The following is a 27,039-nucleotide window of genomic DNA, read 5'->3' as shown; positions in this document are numbered from 1 at the left end:
AAAGGTTCGCTGATGCTTACGGTTCAGCTTATGGTTATGCTTTATGATTTAGCCTACGGTTATGCTTACGGTTTCACTTACGGATATGCTTTGGTTAGATTATGTTTATGCTATACGTGTGCCTTGTGTAGTTATGCAAATTGCTTATCAATGATATATACCATAAGTAATGCAGGATTATTACACTTCTTTATTCATCATTGTTGGGCACAGTGTCCTGCGATCTCTGTACAGCCATAAACACAGCTCTTTCTATCGGTAGTATCTCTCTTCTGCTTCCATGTTCAATGCGCACGCCTATACTCTGGCAAGCGGTTATATAGTCGGCCTCCGCGATAAACACGCGCTTGCGGGCAACGTCAAACGATAACGCATAGCGCGCGGCAGTGGCCACCTGCGCCGACTCCGAAACGCTTATGGAGCCAATTCGACTCCTCACACGCTCATGGAGCCAATCGGACTCCGAACACGCTCACGGAGCCAATTCCGACATACGCCGGCTAGCGTAGTGAAGCTTTTCGCTTCAAAACCTCCAAAAGTGGTCCTTAGTCCCGTGGCAGGATAGCTACTGGTCTACCACCCCGCTCTTTAATTTTCAAGCTGTTAACTCATAATATGTTCACAAATTTTCAGAAGTCTTGAAATCCAAAGGTTCTTGAATTCCGTTGTGTCTGGATTAAATTCACTGGCGCTTGGATTATTTCGGCTGGCGTTTGGATTAAATTGAATGGCGTTTGGATTAAATTGAGTGGCGCTCGGATTAAAATCACTGGCACTTGGATTAAATTGACTGGCGCTTAGATTAAATTGGCTGGCGCTCGGATTACATTGACTGGCGCTTGGATTAAATTGAGCGGGAAAACCTGTAGTAAGCATGTTGGAAAAAAAATGACTTAATCCAGTTTGAATAGTAAGAAGTAATATCTATTTGATTTAAAACGAAAAAGGGAAGAAGGTGTTAGTAAAATGCACAGCGAAAGAAATGGTAAAACCTATTCCAAATTGAGTCGAACATTTTCAAATACGAATGAAAAGGAGATCCATACGTAAGTAAATATTTTTGAATATGACCTATTTCTATAAACTGATAGCAAGCTCATCGGTATGAGGCGTGAACTTTGTCACAACTAAGATTCTCTCTCAGCAGCTGGGAAGTCAACCTCAACTGTTCTGCCATACTTTCAGACCGTACACAACATCTCACTGTTGGGTTTCACTGCTTTAAAGAGTTTATTTTGGTTTGGATGAGGGACACCTGCATCTCGGCGTCAGCCAACACTTTGTTTTTTGAGCTCAATCTCCTTCAAAGAGGCGGCGGCACGCTTCCTTTCCCGTTAATTGCTCAGTGCGTTGGTCCTTTCTGCTCTCATCCTCCTTCAGTCACGCGTTCACCCCATGGCTCATTTGAAGCATCCTCTTGGTCATTTGTACAGTCAACTACCGATTTTTCAACTCCCTAGGTGCCGCAATAACATCCGAAAAATCAGGCAGTCCGATTTTCGTGCCTGTGGCTAAAATTGTCACAGGCACGTCTGAAAAAGCTCTTAAGGCCCGTCAGTACACTTATTAAGCATATCGGTGCTCGTACTATGACAGGAGACGGGGGTGCACGCGTGTATAATTAAGAAACACATACTGTGTCCCTTGACAATTGCCCCTTTCCACGCTTGTTATGCTTCACCGCGTAACACTGGTGTACTGAGGCGAAGCTAATTTTCAGACTGGCATTACGCAACACGCTGTGCTCTGCGAGCTTCGAAGCCAATCGCGAGGATTACAAAGGCGGAGTCGGTCCCATTGCTGACAGCGGCGAATTCTTTCAATGAAAAACACGGCACCGTATGACAAGAAGCTTAATGGCGAACGTAGAAGCAGCTAGGACTAACGTTGCCGCGGTGCTGGCTACGGCTGCCAGCGGATCTGCGTGCGCAAGTGCCAGTTCGAGACGGCGAGATAATCAAAATGGTGACGGTGGTGGCGTTGATTAATGCCATTTTAGACCTGCAGTCAGGGCAATATACACCGACTATATGGAGTACGTGGTGGTGCCGTACAGACTGTCCGAATTATCGGGCATGTCCGAAAAATCGGGCGCCTGGAAAATCGGTCGTTAACTACTCTGGCAATACCTCGTGCCGAGGAAACAGCGTCAATGACGATTCGTTGCGATTCCTGTTACTGGAGCCAGCATTAACACGACTTTCGTTCCCTTTCAATAAAGTTACAGCAAATTTTCCCTGATAGAAGACCGAATTCCCCGAGTTTTCCCCGAGTATTTTCAGACTATTCAAATTCCCTGAGAATTCCCAGTTTTTTCGGTTTTCCACGTTGGTAGACACCCTGCTTTTTTTCCTTGCAAGATCACCCCAGAAACTGCCTTTCCTGCAGCGACATTCGCGGTTCTGATCAACTGACAAATAACAGGGTCTACACAAGGGTAGTGGCCCAATACTTTGCATGTAAACAACCAGGACATTACAGCAAAGTTTTTAAGCTGGTAATGAAAGATCACCTTAAACTCCGACCAAAGTTCAAGCTGCCACGAAAGTACAAAGCACAATGCAGTGAAACCAATGCATAGCGGGCAAGGTGTGAACAAAGTAAAATGAACATAAATTATGAAATTAGGAAAGCAACTTTCGCACAAGACATTGAAGGTGTGTGACGATTACTAATAAAGTCACAAAAACACTTCAGTGATACGAGTGGTGGAACAAGCAAACTAAACCTGATGTCCCAAATACATGGGTATGCAACAGCAAAGGTGACACCACTTTTTCATTAGATCCTCGCACAGCAACCGACAATTGCTCCTGCAACCATGACCAGCACGTGTCCAGTTTTTTCCCTGCGCACACTAGATGCAATCATCATGCTAACTTGCGTGTAATGTATCAACTTATGTCCATTGCAGAACGAACGAGTCTCCCAGTGATTTCTAATTGCCCACCTTGCACCAGCTGACCCCACCTTATGCCTACAAATTTCTAGATTTAATCACACCACTTATTTCTCAGGCATCCTCAACTGCATTTCAGTTCTCTTGGCACCTATTTGGTAACCCTAGTAGACCACTGGTTATATGCCCTACACATTACATGAACTATCCAACTTGATTTCTTCGACTTCATGTCAATTAGAACCTCAGCTACCCCCATCTGCTCTATAATCTGCCACTACTGTCTTCCTGTCTCTTAATGTTATGGCTAAAATTTTTTTGTTCCATTGCTTGTTGCATAGTACTTCACTTCTTTGCAAGCTTCGCTGTTAACCTCCAAGTTCCTGCCTCATATGGTATTACAAAGAAAATGCCATCATTGCACAATTTTTTTTCAAGCCATGTGCTATGTAGAGTAGTACTTATGCCAAATTCAGAAGTTGCAGTATATTGTGCACAAGTAAAAGTGCAGAGCACATTAATGGTTGCTACATTTGGGCCGCTAAAATACGCATCAAAACAACTGCTCAATGAGCCCCCAACAAACATTTATTATCGAAGTTTTCTTTATCTTACAAAGTGACGGTGTGCCCAGCAAGCACAAAACCACATTCATTCAAGACAGGAGAGGTAACAGTGTATCTGGTCAGAGAACCACAAATTACAAGCCTCTCAAATTATTCAAGCTACAAAGGTGGTCAACATAGCCATCTGGCCACATGTACAAAATAGACACACAGTCTGAAATGATGTGAAGGTGATCAACCAAGTGTCAAGTCAAACTCCTAAACAGTGACTGGCCGTTCTGTGAAAGTGCAGACCAAGAGTAAGCTATGCTTGTATATCTACCACTTCAGAACCTTAGCCGACGCAGTTTTAATTTGCAGCAGTTGAGACTAGGGTGACCACCTCCAGATCATTTGAGACAGTGCAATTCCTATCTTTATATTATCTCAAATTAGCACTAGTTGGCATAAAAAAACTCAGTTGAACTAGCACAGTTTCCCCTGTTCATCTGTACATTACACAAAACCATGGAGAAAATGTGACAATAGATCCCCAATCGTAGCAGCAAAGCAACTACTGAGCAACAGGAACCACCTTCCAGAGTTCACTTCACAGCTGTTTCACAGGTTACCAGTACATTTGGCAGATAAAAATTCTGCAGTAGCAACTGGCTTTGTTTATGCTTGCCAGCACAAGGTCAATGTGACCCCAATTAAATGTAAAAATTGAAAAAAAAAATGATATAATGCTGCTGGAAATTTAAACTGTACCCATAAAACAAGTAGGTGGGGAGGGGGGGGGGCGAAGTTATAGAAAGCACTGCTTATAATCGTACTCTTTACACTGAAAAACAGACTCAGCGTATAAGCAAAATTAATTTTGGCAAGCCAAAAAAACATCCTGTGCCAATGGTTTGAAGAGGAGGGGCACTTTCAAGACAGAGCCATCCAAGAAAAACCTATGCTGCAGGATGAAATGTTACCAAGCTACAATGATGCACTGTTACAGACCTTTAGGATCAGACATAACAAAGCACAAAAACTGATATGTTTGTCTGTTACTGCAAATAGGTGGTGGTGCTTTCCTACAAAGGAATACTGAATGGAAGCAAGGCAGCTCTGGTAGGCTAAATGACCTCTGCCCTATGCACGTGAGCACCTGATCTTTTATCACAAGTAAAAACAAAAAAAGAAACTACAGAGGATGGATAGCCATAAATAACACTTCTCATTATTCAACATTCCAGTGTTACTGAACCGCCCAGCACCAAATCAAAACATTCATTAGTACTTTGTGCGTGCAAACTGCAAAAGCACACTACTTGGTTCCTTACCACTGCATCACATTCAGTAATTTTATCAATCGATGTGTCAGAATGTTAAAAAGGTGCCGTAAAGAGCACAACAAATCACGTATGCTGCGCCGCCATTTAAAGTCACCTAAATCAGTGTACCAGTAATATTACTCTCGACAATCTGTACAAAAACAAGTACAACCTTTCACGCTCCTTCATTCTTTTGCAATGCTATGCAGAGTCGAGTTTTTACATGCGTGCATGTGATGACAGGTTTGCTAACAACAAAGGGAGAAAAATAGGTAAAATGGTGTGACTGACATTCACATCAGTGACTTGAAAAAAACTCGTGAACCCAATACGGTTCCTGTATTAAAGAATAAAAACCAAACACCATAAGAAAACAAAAGTGCCAAATTCTGCACTCTGAGCAATAGCCACGTTTCTCAATAATTATGCAACAAATATTGCACAACATAGACACAAGTGGCCAATTAAACAACTTCAAAACAGATGTGCTCTACAAAACTCTTTAAAAATGAGCATGAGCCAATGGAATCAAGGAATGAAGAAGAGACATGTATTCCATGTGTACGTTGCCAAAATCACACCATTTGCATCACAGCACCTGTCGGCAGTAGTAAACATACAATATAACTGAAAACAAACTATAAAACATAATTTTCTATTTCTTTTTCCAAAACATTTTGTGCTCAATACAACAGGTCTGTAACTAGATCTTTTAAAAGAGAGAAAAAAAATTATACAGAGCACAAAGAAATGTTTACGTAGCGATTTCCACATTCTTTACTTCTCATGGCCCTAGAAAAATGCAGTGACCACTAGTCGGACTGTACAGTTTCTCTCTGATAGCTCTACTACAGTTCATCCTTCAGTATAGTGTATCGTTGCCGCGATGGAGCCAAGTTCTTGAATGTTGACTCGGGTGGATCAGTAGCCTGCAAAACAAATGTTACTTTGTTAGACAGCGCAATGCAAAATCTCACATGATTTACGTATGCATGTTTCCTTGCACACTTTTTGGGAGTTTACATCTTGACAACAGTTTTGTAAGTGCACACGCACACAACAAGCACACACCCAAAACTAGTTTGCAGACTGTATTATGTCTCTTAGTGTCCACACACCCAGAACTAGTTTGCAGACTGTATTATGTCTCTAAGTGTCCTTTTACCTTTGTCTGTGCTTAGAACTGTGCAAACGTTAGTAGAGTCAACTTTTGTTAATTCGACCCTGATGGGACGACGAAAATGGTGGAATTATCCGGCGGGTCGAATTAAACTACAGAAAATAACTTGTTTTTAGCAATTATTTTTTTTATAAATCTTTTGAAGGGGCAGCACTGCCCCTTCAAGATGTTAAACCTGTACCAACTCCCCCAAATGTCGATCCTTATACAGAAAAGAACACTGACATGCGGTTGATTCACTTGGCAGAATTTGAGTTTTATGTTAACTTCGCCACAATACAGCTGTGTTATGCAGTGAAGCATAGCAAACAGGAGAAACGTGTCTCTCTTACAGGACATTGCACGTGTTCTTTAATTTATACACACACACGCACCGTATCTTGTCATGGTATCACAGTACGAACACTGTGACAGGTAACAAGATTACTGGCAAATCTTCAGAGTTTTAGACAGACCCCCACACTTTTGTTGACCCTAACGTCCTCTCGACTTTCAGAGTTTTTTTCCCTTACCGCCTTCATTTTCGCTAGCTTTCCCAAAACACAGATGGTTTTCCTCCGCTTCTCGGTACCCGCAGACGGCGGGTTTGCACATAATATGTCCTGTTATAGTGGCCCCTACACAAGAATATCCTATAGTGTCCCCTATCCATTCTTCACGTTTCACCGCTGCGTTGCGGCGAAGCTGACTAGTCATGTTCGAATTATCCAGTGAAAGTCAATTTTGAGATCGAATTAATGGAAGTTAGGGCCCCCAGAAATTTATGGCCATGTTGGAACCTCCGGTCAGAATCGAATTTAGCAAAATTCGGATTAACCCGAGTCAAATCCGCCTTCTGCGACGCCGAACTGGGCATGCGCAGTGCCTTCCCTAGTGGCTGACGACCGAAGCGATTTGGCAGGCGCACGGCCAGACTCGACTCTCTCCTCTGAGCGAGTCAAGTCCGGCCGTGGCAGGCGCTGCACTTGTCAATTGAATAGGGCGCAAGCTGTTTCTCTTAAGACTCTTACAGACCGGCACATATATGTGTCTGGCCGTGCTACATGAAGTTTACCCTGACGTATATCGCGACGACGCCTGCCTGTCCTGCGGGTAGACCTCCACTCTAGCGCACATGCTTTGGGAATGCAGGTCGCGATACCCTAAATTCAGCAAGGAGGAGTGGGACTTGCTTCTGCGTAGCCTCGTTCTAAACAAGCAAATCCTGACTATCCAGCATGCCCGCGACCGAGCCAGTGGGCTAGACCTGCCGATCCCGACGTGGGACTAGCCGGGTGCCCGACGAGTTCGCATCCTCGCCGGCCCTCCAATAAAGTTCCTTCACTCACTCGTCAGCCTCACCATTCTCGCTGCCGCGTGCACGGAATGCCTTTCAAACATTAGTGCCATCGAAATTTGTTGCGATGCCAATGTCGTGTGTTGCTTATGGCTGTACCTCCCGTGATCATCCCAGCAGAACAGTGCCGTTTTTCTTATTTCCGTGGGTAAAACACAATTGACAGCGCCGTGAAGCCTGGATTAGGACTGTGAAGCGGCAAGATACGCAAGGGCGTCTATGGCAGCCGTCAGCAGCATCTCGACTGTGTGGGAAGTACTTTGTGACAGGTATGACAGGTAGGACAGGCATACGTAGTTTATCTCTGTTTTTGTGGTTACTGACTCATACGAATAATCGCGACAAGGACACCTATATGTTTGAGCTAGCGAAACAAACGATCTTTGAGATCACGCGAGCCAGCTGAGTGAAACACAAAGGTTTTTTTATAGTCTCTGTGCAGCCGCTACAACGCTTCTTTTTGCAACTTCACATCGTGAACACTTACAGCTTTATAAATGCTCACCGAACACTCGTGATGTCGATGTAGTTATCTGTCAGAGCCAAGCGTGCCTGCACTGCCGGGCTGACGTGGGAAACAGCATGCACTGTGGAAGTAGCTTGATGGTGCTAGTTAGCAATCGTTGTTAGTTGTCGTTCTGTCATTCTTGTCGGCACTAATTAAAGCAATATTTACTTGCAGAAGGCTTAGGTTCATTTAGCGAATTGTGATGTAGTACGGTATGTACCAAGGCTCATTTTCCCGTGCATCGTCTTGTGAAGTCGAGTGGCGTGTCTTATTGTGTGTTTGACATTTCAGGGGCGCCTTCGCTGTTACCCAGACATCTGGACTTCATACTGACGCTGTTTGTGAACACGAACCAGTTAAAATAAAGGATGCCGTCGACTGCTATGTTCGTATTTCAGCGCGTTCTAAGGGGAAGACAGGCGCCCCCACAAACAGGAGGTATCACCAATTTTGGGGATTCTAACCATTCTTTGGCATTTTTGTAGATGCACACATACTTTATGCGGGTAAAAAACGTATGCAAATTGGCATTCCCTTGGCCTCCCCACTGCCTGTGTATGTACGCCACACTATGGCACACCATAAAGCAAGACATGCAGTGGTGAAATGTGATATTTGCCCCAAGAACTACACCTCATGCCCTATTCAAGTTATACATTTGTGTACAAACTCTTACTGTTTTATTACTTATTTCTTTTACCACAGGTGTAGCGGTTTCAGGTCAAGAAGGAGCTTGTAAAGTGTTGCCGAAGTGCTTTTTCCAGCCGTTTGTCACGCTGAAGAAACCTCTGGGTACAAACAATTCACCAATGGCTAGCTGACGATGACGTACAGATTGTTTCGGTCTTGTCACACATGATGCTTGTTTGGTCATGAGTCTCGCGTGGAAAGGCTGTCGCAGCACACAGTGGTGCCTGCCAAATTGTTTCCCGTGGCCACCGCATGATGGTGCCATCATGCATCGCAAAAGGGGGATTAACGGAAGTCTACAGTACTATTTTGTTGTTGCCAGCACATATCACCTTCTTACACTTTTGTTTTGCTTGCCCTGCAAAAGTAGCTGACGCCAACATCTCCTTTCAGTTCATATTAACCCTTTAAGGCGCCTTGTACACAATTGTGTACATTGCACTTCTGGTGTTTTTTTCACGTTTAGGGCGCGCAATTTTCTATTAGGTTGGCTTTAGCGCATTCCCAAACGTTAAACTGAGAACCATCTGCATTTTGGGCACCATCTGTCGCATTTCGGTGCAGATGTTCATATCAAAACGAGAAATGGCGGACGCCGGAGCAGCAAAGAGTGGTGAGTCAAGTTCTTATTTTTTTAGAGCCACTTTTTTTTTTATTGTGGCAAGCCAAAAAAATTAGATGCGCTTGTGCATCATATGAGTACCGAGGAATGATAATTTTATCCATTCTGAGGAGATGACTGAACGCTAACGCTCGCATGCGCATGTGTACACGATTGTGTACAAAGTGCCGTGGTCGCTGCAGAAATGAAGAACGCTGAGAGTTGCTTTGATTTTCTTTCCAGGTTTTTTGGCCATTCGTCGTTCTTCTTTCTACAGCGCAAACAAGCATAAGAAAACCCAAAAGACAACTGAAAGGCTTTTGGAGCTCATTGCTGATAAATGTTTCAGACGTCAGGGAAAGTGACGAAGAAGAAGCCACGTGTGAAGCGACTGACGCCTGCATTGCAGCTGCATTCACCAACCACACAGAAGAGGAAGATGCTGCTGCAGGGGAAACGCAAGCTGAAGATGTGGACACTGAGCGTGCTTTTTCCTTTTTGTGAACCTGAGTATCTGCAATTCTTTGCTGGACTACCACCGCGACAATCAAACGCTGCCTAGAGCTAAACTCCTATATTTGATGAATTTTCGCTTGCAAGCTGCCAAAGCATTAATTAAGTCAGTACTACCCGAGAAAAAGCGTGGAAGGCCTTCTCTTGCAGAGATTCAAGCACCACAACCAAAGATAGGGCAAAAAAGCAAGAATATTGCTTCCTTGCACAGACGCGCACTACGACTCCTTTGACCATTGGCCCGAATCCAGCGACCACAAGGTGCTAATTAGGTGCAAGCTCGAGAAGTGCACATGAGGCACCCGGATATTCTGCATGAAATGCGCCGTGCCACTGTGCCTGACGAAAGAGAGAAATTACTTCCTCGCATTCCACAAGTGAATTTTGTGACCACCGAGGCGCTGTGTACACAATTGTGTACAATGTTGCAAATAATAAAGTTCCATGATAACTTTCAAGAATAAGATGGTTTTGTGTTTCTTACGTCCCAAAAAGAATGTTTATATATAAAAAGATTTTTTTCTATGCATAATTGCAAGTGGCGCCTGAAAGGGTTAAAAAAAGAAAGGAAACGGCCAGATACACATGGAAATACCATACAAAAAACTTGCATTGAATAGGAGCAGCATCTTATCATTTTGGCTTTCAGATAGCAGTGCTACATGAACCAGGTCAATCAGAATATGCCAGGCAATGCTCATTTGATAAAAAGATGTTGCAAGAATTTCATAAGGGAGCCAAAGATTCCATGGTGGTACATTTTTCCAATTTCTTCTGTCATGATGCTAACTTCTAACATTCCGACCTTCTCAAAAAAAACTTAACAGTCAGAAAAGTATTCGGAACGCGGCAAATATAAACACACCAATCAACAAATCATACAGTGAAGATCACCTCTGATGCATAACACAAATCTTTTATGTCACTCAAATGTCTTTTAAGCATCCCTCTCCCCCCTTTTTTTGCTGTTCTTAACTGTCTCCTTTCACGACTGACATCACAGGTTAAAAATAGTTGCTAGTGACATCTTAATATCATGAACAGCTGAAGCCAAAAAGTACAGAGCAAGAGAAGAACAACAAATAACAGTAACATAAGCAAGCACCACCTAGCAGAACTATGAAGAGTAGAATTTTGAAGTGAGCAAGCCAAGTGAGTTAAGGAAGTTGTGCACTTAGACCTGGAAACAACCAGTTTGAAAAACATAAAAGGAGAGATGCAGTAAAATGTGCCACTGGCTTGTGCATCCATTGTGCCAATAGGGTCACACTGGTTCTAGCAGACTAGGAATGATTAATCAAGAAGGGGAAAATGATACATCCACCCAATTGTGGCAAGTGCTACAAAGGAAACCCGTACGGTTCCTCGAAAGAAAAGCCTCGTAGTTGAAGAAAAATTCGTGCTGGCTTGGGAGTCGAACCCAGGACCACCGTCTTTCCAGGGCAGCTGCTTTACCATCTGAGCTAACCAAGCGGCTAGCAGAGGGCAGGGCGAAGTCGAATTTGTCATCAACTCGAAGCAAAGGCAAGAGTTTTGATGTAATTATTCTGTGGAAACTCGCAAGGTGGAAAGAAGTAATTAAGCGAAATATGATACATCCACCCGATTATAGCGATTGCTAAAAAGGAAACCCGTATGGGTTCCTCGAAAGAAAAGCCTTGTAGTTGAAGAAAAATTGGTCCTAGTCCGGGATTCAAACCCGGGACCACCGCCTTTTCGAGACAGACGCTCTACCATCTGAGCTAACCAGGCGGCTAGCAGATGGCAGGGCGAAGTCGAATTTGTCAACAACTCGAAGCAGACAAGAGTTTTGACATAATTATTCTGTAGCAATCTTAATACATAATGCTTTGCAGGCATAATGCTTTGCAGTAATCGCTACAATTGGGTGGAAGTATCATTTTCCCCTTAATTACTTACTTCTCTCCAACTTGCAGGTTTCCGCAGAATAATTACTAGGAATGATGTAACAAAAAAAGGGTAAGAGTCATAGGTAACTTTTAGTGGTTGCTAACTCTGCTGGAACAAAACATTTTCAAGAAATTTCTAGCATAAGATTTTTAGTCATGCTCTTTCGTACCCAAGGTATTTTTAGACGAAAGCTGTTTCTAGGCACTTTTCATTAAATTCAAAACATTATGCTTCCTTGCGCTAAACTGAGGTGGGACTGCTCAAAGTCATTTTAGAGCAATTTTTGGAGCAAGTAAACTTGCGTTTTGGAGGAGTTTGGAGAAGACAAAATTGCAGTTTGGAGTAGCTTAGAGCAGACTAAATTTCATATTGGAGCAACTTAAAAAGATAAAAAGAAATTTTGAAGCAGTTTGGAGCAGACCAGTCTGAATTCTGGTCGAATAAGGAATATGGCAGCACACTTCGAAACCATGATGGAACACAGAATAAACCAACACGAGCGCTGTACTGCAACTGTCTTAAGCAATGTCTTAAGCTGAATTTTGAAGCAGATTACCCTGACACTCAAACTGTTTAGTGCATGCAAATTTTGGCAATAGCACTTGTAAATTTTTAATTAGTGGTAGCAAAAAACATAAAAAATATAAGATGCATTCTGCAATAGTGAATCTGAAATTTCGGAAAGTAGCCCAAGATGTTTTTTATAAATATATATATTTTTTTGATGTCTCAAAAGTATGGGTGAAGTGCCTAGAAATGCGCTTCACCAGCAGATCGTACAGAGAAGCCAAAGTTATGAACTATTGTGATTTAATGAAAGCCATTTTTATATAACAGAAACAGTTTCGCCTTGCCGCAAGTCAATCAGAAAGCGGGGCGGTAGAAGCGCTTTTTGTAGCTATAGCACACTAGAAAAAAGTTGCAGTTTCGCCCGAAGGGCGAAGCATCGATTGCTATAGCAAATTAGTAGACAGCTATACGAAGTATGGATAGTCGTTTTATCGGCAGTATGAACTTGTAAAACATTTGCCTACTAATAAAGTTAAAAGCATGGTGTCACATGCGCACAAGCAAACGTGAACATGTATCACTTGACCGCAGAAACTTGCTGTCAAAAGGCTGGAGTGGGAAAGTGTGGCAAGTGAATTGACCTTCGTGCTGCCTCTCGCTTCAACGCTAACTAAGCGTCAAATGCATACCTCACATGAAGGTACCAGCACTAGGCGCACTTTGTTAAGGTGCTAAGGTGCAAGTTAAGATGCCCGCGCGCCGTACGCAGCCGCCGCCGCAGTAACACGCCACCCCCCTTCCCTCCTCCAGGCTTCTTGCACGTGACGGAAGATGGCACGCTTCCTCTCCGCTTTCCTCCCTTGTGTGCCCCAGATTGAGCCGCGATGGTCGGGTGACCCTCACAAGTTCTACCTGCACAAACAGCGTACGGCTCCAGGCGACGATGTTATTGTGGTTGGACTTTCTATGGAACATGACGGCGACGGAAGAAATGCGCCTTGTCCATTTAATGCTCTCACAATAACACGGAAAAGTGAGCCAAGTGGCGGCTCAGCGCATACTTTCCCCTAAAGTCGAAAACATCGGTGGCCCTACGACAGAACTATATACTCCTGCACCGACGCTCATGATGATAGCGGAAAATGTTCTCAAATTATGCGGTCCAATAGACGCGGTAACATATAATTCTGGGTCACCATATCTCACAGCAGACCAAGAGAGCCACAATTGACTCTGGGCTGGTATAACAGAAAACTATTCCAATATGTTTTCATATCAATAGCAATTATATGAACACTCCAGGTGCATTTCTACTGTCAGTGGCAGCGGCGCCGAGATGTCCAAGCACGATACTGCCCTCGCTGCGCGCCGTATGCTGTATGTGCAAGTGAAAGCTTGCGAGGGTGAGCTGACAATCAAGGCTCAATCTCGTGCGCGCAAGGGAGAAAAGTGGAGAGGAAGCGCGCAGTCTTCCGTCCCGCAAGGCCACTGGGGTCAGAAGAGGGAAAAAGGGAGGGGGGGGGGAGGGGGCGTTCTGCTGCGGTGGCTATTGCAGTGGCTACTGCGTATGGCGCGGCAGTGTGGGCGCCTAGATTGCAAGTGATCCGCGAAGTGGACAAAGTGCGCGGTCGCGCAGGCCTTACCTTCAAAGCGATCTGCAATGTGTACAATGTGCGCCGAGTGCTGGTAGCTTTATGCACTATGCTTTCAACATTTAGTTCACGCTGAAGAGAGACGCAGCACGAAGGTCAATTCACTCACTGCTGCTGCTACGTTTTCTAACTCTAGCGTTTTGACAGAGAGTTTCCGCGGTCATCGAGAGGGATGTGTTCATGTTTACCTGTGCACGCATGACACCGCACTTGTTAGGTTAGTAAGCGAATGTTTACATGTTTATACGGCCGATAAAACTACTATCCTTACTTCGTATAGTTGTCTACACATTTGCTATCACAATCAACGCATCGCCTGTCGGGCGAAGCTTTTCGCTGCGACGTTTTATTTTAAATCTGACATAAGCCCTTCATGATAGGTCAAAATGGCTCTGGTGTCGCCCATTTGGGCACAAAAACAGATTGGAATATATTTACGTTATGCCAGCCCGGGGGACAACGACGCCCACCCGCTGAATCCACTGCAGCATGCGCCTCCCTATTATCTAGTTCGCCCACAGTGCCCTCAGCCTTCTTTTTGTTGTTTTGCACCTCAGCCAGGGAATGCCACACCGCTCGGCCCACTCAAATGTATTCTAGTACGCTCTAAATACAGCAGCCCCGGCCGCTCCAACAGCTGAGAGTGGCCATGTGCGGGCCAGCCACTTGGCAGAGCCACGGGAAATTCAGTGTTATAAGCGCAAAAATTAAGAGAATCTGTGCAGGAGGTGCCGCCGCGCGTTATGCGGAATCTGAACAGGTGCACCTTTTCTTGAGGAACTGATCCGCTCGCTGTTCGTGGCGACTGCTGGAGCGCACATGCCGAGGCCATTCTGGCGCAGCGTGGCACAATTTCGGTCAATTTTCTGTAGTTGGCGCATTTTGGAGCAGGAATTTGCATTTGTATGAAAATGGTGCAATTGGTGCAAGAGTCCAACCCCTGACTAAAGCAACTACTGTCAAAACCTGCGATAACAAAATCTCGAGGCAACGAAGTTCTCTCAGCAAAGAAATACAGTGGAAACCCATTCATATGTTTTTCACTGGACCGGGAAGAAAAAAACGTAATAGCCGGGAAAGCACAACAGCGAGGAAAGCTCCGAAATGAATGAAAACAGTGCAGCTTTGACTTGAAACAATTTATTTCCGCAAGGTGAGCTCAGGACTTAAAAAATAAAAAATGGTGGATTATCATTTCTTTCACTTGCTGGGAAGCACCACACATTTCTCAATAGCCTGAACAGCCACACTGCCGCCAGTGTCATTTTGAGGTGCGATGTATATACCTCCGGAGAAAGTCCAGAGCCGCGATGGCTTTTCCAAAGCTTGTATCTGCCAACTCCCTGGAATCTCATGGCTGGTCATCATCATCGCATTCAGCGGCTTCACTCGCGACCGAGTTTGCAACGATCTTGGCGATGCTTTGGCACTCCTACGTCCTGACGGCAACATCCACGGCGACATAGTCGTCGTATGCAATAGTGTGGCCTTCCAATCATCAACTGTTCCCAAGTTCACACTTGCTGCTTCTCAATGTACTGTCTTATAAGCGATGCTGTGCCTCTTCCAGAAACGGTCGATCCAGCCATTTGATGCCGCAAAGTCTGATGCCCAGTCTGTCGGCTATCTCCATCACCTTCTCGCATAAAATGCTGCCGTCGAAGTTAACACTGTCAGCATTTGCTTGTTTAAACCAGAGCCTCGTCAAGTTTCCCATACTTGGCTCCACGAGCCTGCTTAACTTTCAGGCCGAAGAGTGCGGCATTCCCTTCTACCTCGACACGCTTTGAGGCGATGCTGTTGAGCGTTGAGGGTGGCAGTCTTTGGAAATGTCAACCATTTTCCGCACTGGCTATTGTCGACTGCATTTAGTACGTCCAGCTTTTCCTCAAGGGAAAGCGCCTTCCGCTAGCACGACGCCATCATGAAGATTGCGGTTGGCGCGATGCAGGCACCCCAAACAACCGCCAGTCAAAACCATTATATTATGTGAAGGGTGCAAACAACTTTGGTCGTCTGCTGCTGCTACTCTGGCAATGCTGTGCCATGATCGCCTAGTGCCTGGTGAGGGTTGTCGCTACCCTCAGTATGCTGACTCTCACCCTACGTAAGTGGCACCTCCATAGACGACCATTTTGTGGTCATCCGGTGAGCATAGAAGTTACCTAGGAGGCTATGCCCGAGCCTGTCCGGGCAATGTGGCCGCGTTGGCCCACATTGCTCGGGTGGGTTCGGGGTACAAGGTTGCGACGGATCATGCGGGAACGTTTTCACGGCTACACTGTAACAGCGGGGATATTAATACATGAGATTCTATGCAAGTTGTGCCGGGACTAGGCAAAAACGACGTGGCAGCCCGGAAAATGCTGCACCGAGGAACGTAAGAGCGGGGTTCTACTGTATTTTCGCATCTCGAGGGAACATCTATAGGAGTTAACACATTCCATACATCACTACAATTAAACTTTTTTGACAGCAAGTCCGCATTAATGAAATTTCTTGAAATTGCAGTCCTCATATTATCTACTCGCGTAACACTAACAGTGTCGAAAAACTGCTCAAATAGATTGATTGTGCCCTTAAATTGCTTTAAACTGTCACCACAACACGCTTGCATGGCTGCTGCCATTTTTGTTTACAAAAAACAGCAGTAGAGCAATTGTAGCTGGCAACAGGCAACAGTGGTGGTGACGATGATTGTGGTTTATTCTTTGTAATGGGCAAGTACTGCGCAGTGTCTTCATGGGATATGTAATATACATTAAAACAAAAACGAAAAGACAAACTAAAGTGGAGGCAACCTTGCAGTGGGTACATTTACATTTAAATCTTGTGTGCCATCACAGCATGGGCTAATGCAGAGTGGAATGCTAGCGTAGCATGCTGATCCATAATCGCTGTCTAGCTAAATCCACATTCACACGTGCAGACTCCAATTACGCTTTATGCTTTGTGTACCGTGCACATGATTGTATGTGCGCAGTGTGGTCGGTGTGTGCGGTTGGTGCTAGGGTGCATCAGCTGAGTGTGTGGAGATTGGGTCATTTCATTTGCCAGCCTCCCAAGATGCCGCCTCCGGCCAAAAAGGTGAAATTTTTGACCCTACAGGATAAGGCTGCAATTACTGTCCAGGGCAGGAAGATAGAGATCATTGACAAATTTGGAGTTGCATGCAGCTTGCTGTCTACAATTTTGAAAAACAAGGCCTTGATTTTCGGCATGGTCGGAAATGGTGCAAATGCAAAAACAAAACGGTGATAGCTATAGTGTTTCCAGACACCAACAAGGCGGTGTTTGCTTGGTTTTGTGAACACTGTGCCAACAAAGTGCCACTGTCTGGCAGAGTACTTCAACAGACAGCACTCGACTTCTCGTGCATGCTCAGGCATGATAATTTTAAGGCAAAACCTGGCTGGTTGGGCTGTTTCAAAGCCTGCCACGACATAGTAGCCAGAGTCATTTCAGGGTGAGCAGCTGTGGACCCAATGGCAATGTCACCATGGCTGCTGACCAGCAAAGTACTGGACCAGTACAAGCCCTCCAACATCTACAACGCAGATGAGATTAGCTTATTCAACGAGATGCTTCCATCAAGGACCCTGGATTTAAAGGGCCAGATATGCCACAGGGGAAAACATGGCAAGTGGCGTGTGACAATTTTGTTGTGTACAAACATGGATGGCATAGACAAGCGGCCACTGGTTGTCATCGCCAGAAGCAAGAAGCCCCACTGCTTCAAGGGTAATCGCAGGCTGCCAATTCACTACAGCGTGAACCTTAAATCATGGATGCAAACCTGAAGTCATGGATGACCCAGGTCATATTTGAGAGCTGACTTAAGGCCTCCAATGCTAACATGCGGAAGGCAGGAAGGTCGGTGTGCCGAGTTTTCTTTTTTTCTTTTGATAATTGCAGCACCCAGCATGTTGATCAGATGGAGTTCACAAAAGAATGCTTGTTTTTTTCCCCCCACCAAATTGCACTTCTGTGCTGCAACCACTCAACCAAGGCATCATTCCTAACGTCAAAAGTGCCTATAGAGAGAGACTAATTCAGCATCTGCTGCGGAACGTCCAGCTCAAGTGTCCCACCGATGTGCCCTTATTCATTGCACTTGAAGTGTTGGCCACTGCATAGGTTGCACTAAGTCTGGTCGCGATTGCAAATTGGTTTAAGCATGCAGGCGTCACTGCCACTCAGCAGGCATCATGAGCTGATCCAGCGGCACCAGAGGAAGATTTGCCCAAAGGCGCACTTGATGACAGTGCTGCTGGTACAGTGCATTCAAAGCTGACTAACGCATAGGGTGAACTTTTTGCCATGGAAAACAAAGTTCCAGATGGCCTCAGCGTCGATGAGTTCGTTCGCACAAATGAAGACGTTGTGCACGAGGAGATGACCAACAAGACAATCATAAGTAATTTGTGCGAATCTGACAACACTGAGGACCACCAAGGGCAAAAATACCAAGACTAACCCGCAGGACGTGTTAGACACCTTTGACACAATTCGTTCGCTTTTTAACATTGTAGCTGATCACAATATCCGTGCATTAGTACACCTAATGCACGCTCTCTTTTGCCGGAAAATCACAACACAGCATGTGCAGTGAGCATTCTAGTGTCAAAGTGATCAAAGCACATCGAAGTGGTGTTGAATGAATATAATACAATCTCGTTAACTTGAACTAAAAGGGGGCAGGAAATTTATTCGAAGGAAACCGAGTCCGGACTAAGAGGAAACTCTGAATATAGCGATTGATTGTTGTGACACAGCAGACTAAACCAAGACCATCACGGGACTCGCATGAAAAAAAGCCAGAAGAAGCCTAGGTCCTGCACAAAGTTCAAGCGCAATAGGATTGCATACCGTTTGCTGTAATTGAGGAAAAATGTTCGAGGGTGAGCTGACAAGGGTCATGGCTTGATGCATGCAGTACTCTCACATGCCCAATGTAAGAGATGATGTGATCGAATGCAGCCTGTGCGCCTTTCTTGCATTGCATGCATTGAGCCTTTGGATTTGGCTTGTGTTTGTCTAAAATACAGTGCATGGGAGTGACATTTTGTTCCAAATAACTGTTGCGTGGTTTTTGAAGTTCGAATTTGCAGAAGTCCCTCTTTACTCAAATACAAAGGGCATTGCTGGGACCAACGGAGCAGGTTCAGTTATCCGTCAATTCGAATGAAGAGATTTCAAATTATTGAGGTTTGAATGAATGATTCAAATATGAATGAACAGCAAAAGAAAACAAGACGGCGACTCAATCAGTGATGGCTTCAAGTGGTCTAAACCAAGAGTCAACAACGCGTGTGGTCGGTTGATGCCTTATTTTACAGTAACGCTGTTAGCCTCTAGTACAGCATTTTTCGTGCCCACATAAGTCAGCAAAAAATGTGGGCCAATCCTGGCAGCAGCACAGAGCCAGGAGCAGTGGCTTGTACCCCCGTAAGGCAGAGGGATCAAGCAGTCAGCAAAGTGAAGCGAATAGTGCGTACATTATTTGGAATCACGCTTACAACATACAGAACAGCATACATTTCAATGAAGAACAAGGACAAAACAATTATCCAAACCACGTAATTGATGATAGAGCACTCTTGATAACAATGCAAAGCACGTAGCGCTCTCTTCCCCACATACATTTCCCGGTATGGGTGGGTGGGTCGATATCTTAGCTGTGCTACAAGCGTCGGCATATGAATAGTGTACACTTTTAACGTATCAGTGTAAATGTGGCTACTATTGTTGCCGCTCGCGATTTGTTGCTTGCCCACGAGTGCAGATGAGAAGAATCGAAAGGCGCCTTTTTTGTTGTTGTTGACCACAATCATTATAAAGCCAACACATAATAAAGGCAAGTTTGGTAGCAGCTTTTTTTTAGTCATGGAAGTGCGGAAAATGATGAAAGCAATGAAATGAGGCATCTACTTAAGAATGTTTGGTGCGTGCAGACCACTTGGTTTGTCTTGAAGAGTCGTTCGCGTAGCATTTGACAGATGGTAAACGTGATCAATATTAGCTAGACTTGGCACACGACATATCGCTGCGGCAAGTTCGGGGTGCGATCATTACGCGAGTGCGATCATTATGCGAGTAAATACAGTACGAGAAAACATAATTTTGTTACGCAGAAACTCAAACACAAACGTCTTTTAAAGCTGCTATTTGAGGTTTGGCGCAGCTGTGCACTACGTCCGGGATCGGCCCAAGCAAGAAGCTGCATTTCCACCAGAAAGCTCGTCTTCGTGCATAGCATTCACCGCCAGTGTTTCGCGGTAAACATTACGGTTACATTAGCTGCAGCTGCCAGGAAGCGTGAAAAGCAGTCAGGGGTCTTTGAATGCTATCATGTCCCACTCTTAAAGGTGCAGCTTAAACGTTCTCCGATTATGCTTTTAAATATGTGCATATATGAATGTACAACCCCTAAAATTCAAAAGAAACCTGGACTCGGAACTCCTTGGTGCAAATGCACTCAAACTTATAGATGCAAATACATGAAGTATAAGATGACCATATTATGTAGTGTCTGTCCTTTTAACAGTGACTGTAAGTCACTTTTGTGCTACGTGCAAAAACTTGGGGTTTTTTTGTTCTCTTTCAGTTTGAACCACGATGAAGCAAGAAGACATAGGCTGCTCTAACGCATACCGAATGCTGAAGAAATCGGGAAAGAATGAGGTACATTATGCAGGAACTACCTGCTAATTACGTGATTTTTAGTTTTTATGTATCACTTTATTGTGCTCCAAAATCTAGGTTTCTTTTTTTGCTTTTCTAACACTTAGTATGTGTATATACTGAAGCTGAACTTATATTTCAGGCAACCCTCGTCAGATGTAATCACTGCACTGTCCATAGTTTGTTTTCTGTTCAATTAAACATTTTTGCAACAACTGCAGAAACAAGAAAGCATGTTATATAAGCTACAAGAAATACATGAATGGGAGAAACATGTTCATAATTTCCATGCCAAAAGTGTGCTTTGGAGCATGCAGCAGAGGGAGAATGCCAACTTCAAACTGGAGATGGCAGACTGAAAATTATGCTAGCATATTAAATCAGCATGTTACTTAACATGCACATATTTATCGAAGACACTAGAAACACCAATGATTCCTTCAGCTTTTAAAGCTTGATGTTTAAAGGTCCTGGTTTGTTTTATGGGAGCAAAATAGCTCACTGACATGTTTAGGTAAGAAGGTTAAGCCATTAGCATCATTGTTATGCTATCCTTATTTAACAGAGCTCCTGAATGCCAACTCTGAAGAAGTATTTGGAAGCATACCTGAGCTTCAGTTTCGGCCCCTCCTACCGTGGGATCTGGGCCATAATGGAATTCTCTATGAAGTTTCCCAGAATACAGATCATCTACAAATGCCTTGAGCTTTCCAGGAATTCTGAAAGTATCCAACATACACATGAAAAGTGTAAATACACTGCACTAAGTTAAAAGCATGCACTTCTAGCCATCTACAATGCAAAAAACAAGCAAGCATAGCAAGCCCTTTTTTTAGCAGATGTGCCACAATTAAACTTTTATGTTACTTTCAACACCACATTTCCAAATGAAGAACACCACTTGCAAACCAATAAGAGCAAGCATGTCAAGCCTCCAGTAAAGTGCATATGTACAATAAACAGAGGCAGGATGCAACAAAAATATGTTTGCTACCTGCATCAACTGTACATTACCATGGCAGCTACATGACCAGGGGCACATATGTGTGATATACAAGGTTAACTTATAAACCACATAAAAGTCGTGCGTCATGAAAGATTGTCTATGATTTACACTTTTTGTCATACTTGTAAATGCTACAAAAACAAATGACTACGTAGAACGAAATGAAACTACAGAATATGTTAACACCAGGGGTGTAGCTGGGGGGGGGCTTACGGGGCTTCAGCCCCTTCCCCCCGAAATGAAATTTTTTCGTGCCGTCATGCACCGCCGACGAAAACAACCCCCGGCGCCGGAAATCATTCTGGATTTTGTCTAGAAAGTTTTTGTCACTCTCAAAGAGACATTTCAGCGCAAACATTGCAAACTCGAGCTGGATTTCGCGGCAACACCCGTGCACCAGGAGTCGCATAACTCAACGAGCCCCATTCGAGCCGAAGTTTCAAGAGCATTTTTATAGCAAGTGGGCTCGTTGCAGCATATCACAAAGGCCACGGAATCGGGCTGCTGAGCAAGAGGTCGAGGGATCAAATCCTGGCCACGGCAGCCACATTTCGATGGAGCCGAAATGCGAAAGCACCTGTGTACTTAGATTTAGGTGCATATAAAAAAACCCCAGGTGGTCAAAATTTCCTGAGTCCTTCACTATGGCGTGCCTCCTAATCAGAAAGTGGTTTTGGTACGTAAAACCCCATAATTTAGGCCGCAGAATCTACGGAGCGCATGGATTTCAATTTTGAAACTTCATGGGTATAAAGTTCTCGTAAACTTTTCATGCAAAAAGTACCTTGACATTTCCAAAGTTGTGCTTTAGATTTTAAATTCCACAACTTTGTGGGCTTAATGTTGTTATAAACATTTGACGCCAAAGTAGCACCAAGTTTTCTAAAGTCTTAGATCAGACCATACAACAAGACAAGCCAAATCAACACACTATGAGACAAACTGACAAAGCATGCAGCAAGGTGCGATGAGACGAAGTGTTGTGGTGGTTCATTTGTGCCGTCATGTCACAGAAAAGAATATCAACATTTCACCTGTGCCAACGCATCCATGTTAAGACACTAAAGTCAATAAAGGTAACTATGTTCTTTTTTATTTTTCTACTTTGACTTTTATTCGCGAGGACACATTGAGCCTCTTCAATTTTCTTGTTCTCGCTATGTGCGGGCTGCCAGAGCCAGCCAGTGCCAGCCAGAGCGCATGTGTTTATCTCGTGTTGCCCCGACCACCGCGCTGCGCCCTTCCGTGCGCGTTTGTTTTTGTCTGGCCGAGTGGATTTTGACCTGGCAGAGTTTTGGACACTCTCTTGCTAGCAGACGAGAAAAAGAAACAATGGTTGCTCGCTGCCATTACTGTGGGCACTCGACAGATTGCAACGCGTTCGCTTGAGCGCAACCTCTCCGGAAAGTCTTGTCTCGCCGGTGTAGGATACCGAGCAGTATGAGTATGGTTCTGTGTGGACCAAGCATCTCATGGTTTCTTCAATATTCTTTCGGTAGCCGCATTAGGTGCCCAAAGTAGGCATTTGATTGTGGCCAACGTGCTTTCCTTTGCATATATTTTTAGTTCGGTGCTTCAGCCCCACAAAAGAAACAAAAAGACATTGTTGCGGCGCAACGAATTGCCATATGGTGAAAGTTCGATTCTGTTACTTCTTCTTTTGCGGAAAGTAATGGGCCATGGGACGCTTCAATTGCTGGATACTCTTATTATATTACTGCGATAGCAATTACATGGACATTCCAGGCGCATTCCTGCCGTCACCACTGCCCTCAAGTTCCGTATAAAGTCCAAGGACGATACCATCGTGACCGCGCGCTGCATGCTGCATGTGAGAGTGAAAGCTAGAGGAGGTGGAAGGGGTGAGCCGACGATGGCGGCTCAGTCTTGTGTGCGCAAGGGAGAAGAACGGGGAGGAAGCATACCGCCTTCCGTCCCGCGATACATCCGGGGGAGTGGAAGAAGGAGGGGGGGAGGGGAGCTTAGGATTCCATGATCTGTGAATCTGTGATTGCCTACCATGTTTATTTGTCTTGTTTGACACATTATATACACTGACTTTTCCTTAGATATGTAGATTTATTGGAGATTTATATATATATATATCTAAATATCTTGTTGCAAGGTTTTTTGTATACGTGCATAGAACTTTGTTTCCAGAGAGACTTCTCAGCCCTTTATAAAGCTGTTTCTTCGCATTTGTATATTCCATTAGATCGTCTCATTTCTAATGTACGAGGGCGAGTCAAATGAAAGTGAGCCAACCCAGCCCGCGCAATAATGGTTCGGTTCATTATCTGCGAGGCATGCACGTAGCATTCAGGCATTCCTCATTTACAAAAGTGACATGCAGGTGTCAGGATAAATGTTCTTTAATGCTCTCATACACTGGATTGAACATGGTTGCGTGACATAATGGACACCCCACAAGTTGAACAGCATGGTGTCATGAAGTTTTTGAGAGCTGAAGGTGTATTCAAAAAAGAAATTAGTCGCCGTATGGCTGCCGTGTACACTGAACATTGCATTTCATTGGCCACTGTGAAGCATTGGAGCAAACAGTTCAAAGAAACACGTGAAAGTTGCAAAGACAATCCAAGAGCGGGCCATAGCCACCATGCAGTCACCTCCACACAATCGCAAAGGTTTATGAGCTGATTAGACAAGAACGGAGGATACGCATCGGTGAACTGCCAGAGCGTGTGAACATCAGTCATGGTTCAGTTCACACCGTAATTCATGAACATCTCAGTTATCGACTCTTGTGTGCGCAATGGATGCTCAAGATTTTGAACCACCACCAGAAGACAGAGGTTCCGTGCTGCCTTGACTCATCTGATCCGGTATCACAATGAGGGAGACAACTTCTTGTCTGCAGTTGTCCCCGTGTACGAATCATGGTGCCACTACTATGAGTCTGAAACACGACAGCGAAGCTTACAGTGGAAACATTTGAATTCACCACCCCTAAGGAAAGCAAAGGCTGTCATTTCTGCCAGGAAGGTGTTGTTGACTTATCGATCGAATTCGCTAAACTTATTATTGATCGAATTTGCTAAACCTGGAGAGACTATCAATTGTTTCCGATATTGTGAAACGCCGGATCGGCTGCGTGTCGCAATCAAGAACAAACGACGTGGAAAATTGACGAATGGAGTCATCTTGCTGAATGACAATGTCCGTCCCCATGTTGCTGGTTTGGCTAACACAAAACTGGCAAAGTTCAAGGGGGAAACGCTGCAACATCCGCCATGCAGCCCAGAACTGTCGCCTTGTGACTTCAACATTTTGGGGCAATTGAAAAAACAGCTCAAGTCAACCAGACTCGTGTTGGGCAATGACGTGAAAGAGTCGGTTACAGACTTTTTGAAGCAGCAACCCAAGGATCTTTACGAGACTGGAATCACGCGACTCATTAGTCAGCGGGACAAATGTCTAAATGCTCATGGAGACTACTTTTAAATAAAGTACCCCGTTTGTCATATATTCGCACTAGCTCACTTTCATTTGACTCGCTCTCGTATATTTTGCAGAACTCATGCTTTTTATATGTGCTCTCTGTTGCAACTATAATTTCGGTGCAATTATTCACAATACACGACCGGTGACAGCTGCTCATGTGCAATACATTGGAACAAAGGACAGCGTCACTGAAATTTTTTCCTGGCTGTTGCATATGTACAAAAATGTAAACAAGGTTCTTGAATGACACAGTTTCATTAAAATATTTATCCTTAACTTGTTCTCACGGCCTTTACATTTTTCTTATTAGCGGCATGCACTACTTTGCTGGTTTCGAACTGACATAGTTCTAAAGTTCGTGTGATATTTTCTTTACTTCTAAACTGTTATGATTTTCTGGGAGGCGAGGAAGTACGTAGTTGCTTTTAAAAGGACATTATAGTGAAACAATAAACCACTCAAGACACAAATTTTTATTCTTTCAAAACGATATTATCGTTGACTTATTATTGACTTTTATAGACTTAATATTTTATCATTCATTTCACAGCAATACTATGTTGATTATTAGAGGAAAAAAATTTAAGTAAAATTTCAATTTTTTTTTAATTTCACGCTGAAACCCAACACCATACGTCAGTGTTAGACCACAAATTTCGAACTATATCTAATCATATTTGGCTCCATAAAAGTTTACAGAACTCATTAAGTTTATTCTTTGGCCCCTTCAGAATATGATGCAGCAAATCTTTACCATTAGAAAATTAAGAAGGCCTGAGCAGACAGCAGCAAAATTCATGTCACAATGAACTGATGCAGGAACTTAAAGGCTGTGTTGCCACCAGCCTTTCATTTTAGCCTCTTTTCTGGCTTACAGGGCCGCCTCTCAGGGCAAAAATGGCTTTTTTGGCGTAGCAAAAGGATAATTTACTAAAGGCCATTTCTAAAGGTTCAGCCCCTGCTGAGAAGAACCAATGAGTTCATGGGAAAGTAAACATTGCAGTAATTAAAGCTCTACTATATTAGGTCCCTTTCAAAATTTTCTTCTCGGATTATATTCCTTGACAGGCGCTGCACTCGTTGCTCAGAAAAAAATGCTTTATCAGTTTGTGTAAACCAGCGTTTCTGATGAACTTCTGATCTTTTTTGCGGCAACCATTTATTTAATATTTTGGAAAGCTAGTCATACAGCAGTCATTCATTCTTGAAAGGTTTGTTTACAACCTTGCTCTAAAGTTGTTGAGAGGCTATTTGTGCCGTCTTTATAACAATTATCTTGTGTCTGCAACTGATCGTTTCTCCATGATAGTTACTGCCAATAGATATAGCCAATACAAATGTGGTACCTAGTTAGACTAAAATAGGTTTTGCTTATTTAAATATACATGTCTACGTACGACTATTCAGTATTCCGTTCCATATTCAATACTTACAATTCCTATTCGATTCATATTTGAAAAAGTTGATATTTGCCCACCTCTAATTACAGTATACTTAACATAAATAAATAGGCTCTTTTTAGATGCACATTTAGCTCCTTTGAAAAGGTGGAGGCACTGAGAATACGAAGCAGCAACTCACTTCAGGTGAGCGAAGTCTGGAAAGCGATACATGTGCCTGAAGCTGTCAATGGCAATGAGCGGTAGGTCCTTAACTGTTTTGCCCAAATGCTGCAAAGGGTGAGCAAACTTGACTCCATCCGCAATGAGGGGGTTGATAGCATCTGCAATTGCAATACAAGCTGCACTGAAGCAAGCAAACATCAGAACAGCACAAAATGACACGGGCCTGTGTAGAAGAAGCAAGGGTAAGGGCCTTTTTTTCATGGCACCAGAGTCACCTGCTGCCTTCAGCTTGTCACTGCACAAACAGCAAGCGTCTGCTAGTCTCGTCTCAAACACGATGACATTCATTAAGCTTTTTTTTTTTTTTTCAAAAGATGTGCATATGTATAATACCAACCATTGCAGTTGATACTGCGGTTCTTTCACTATCACTGCTGTCACAGACATTTAGCCTGCTTAAAATGAACCATAACAGTAGCAATGGACATAATTTGTCCCTGCAAAGCTCACACAGCTAAACTACTAATATAAGATGCTGTTTAATGACTGCAACTTTGACTATCACAGCCGTTTACACAGTAACTATACCTTTTTTTTTCTTTTTGCAAAGTAGACCATAATAAATTTTTTATACACGATTGACTTTGGTATG

The 27,039-nt window shown here is 43.9% G+C and overlaps 1 protein-coding gene across 1 annotated transcript in view; it reads right to left on the bottom strand.

The window, feature by feature from the left end:
• Positions 1-3,465: 3,465 nt before the first annotated feature.
• ERp44 (Endoplasmic reticulum protein 44) overlaps positions 3,466-27,039 on the bottom strand; it is a 51,787-nt gene continuing 28,213 nt past the window's right edge. The window contains exons 10-12 of the mRNA XM_065430966.2: positions 26,404-26,545; positions 20,962-21,073; positions 3,466-5,698 (exon numbers count right to left, since the gene is read on the bottom strand). Coding sequence (XP_065287038.1) covers positions 5,618-5,698; positions 20,962-21,073; positions 26,404-26,545 — 335 coding nt within the window. The 3' untranslated portion in view covers positions 3,466-5,617. The remainder of the gene's footprint in view (positions 5,699-20,961; positions 21,074-26,403; positions 26,546-27,039) is intronic.

This window comes from Dermacentor albipictus, chromosome 1 (assembly GCF_038994185.2).
Source record: "Dermacentor albipictus isolate Rhodes 1998 colony chromosome 1, USDA_Dalb.pri_finalv2, whole genome shotgun sequence".
In the NCBI taxonomy this organism is placed as follows: Eukaryota; Metazoa; Arthropoda; class Arachnida; order Ixodida; family Ixodidae; genus Dermacentor; species Dermacentor albipictus.
Note: the sequence above shows the minus strand (reverse complement) of the source record. Positions and strands in the feature narration are given on the sequence as shown.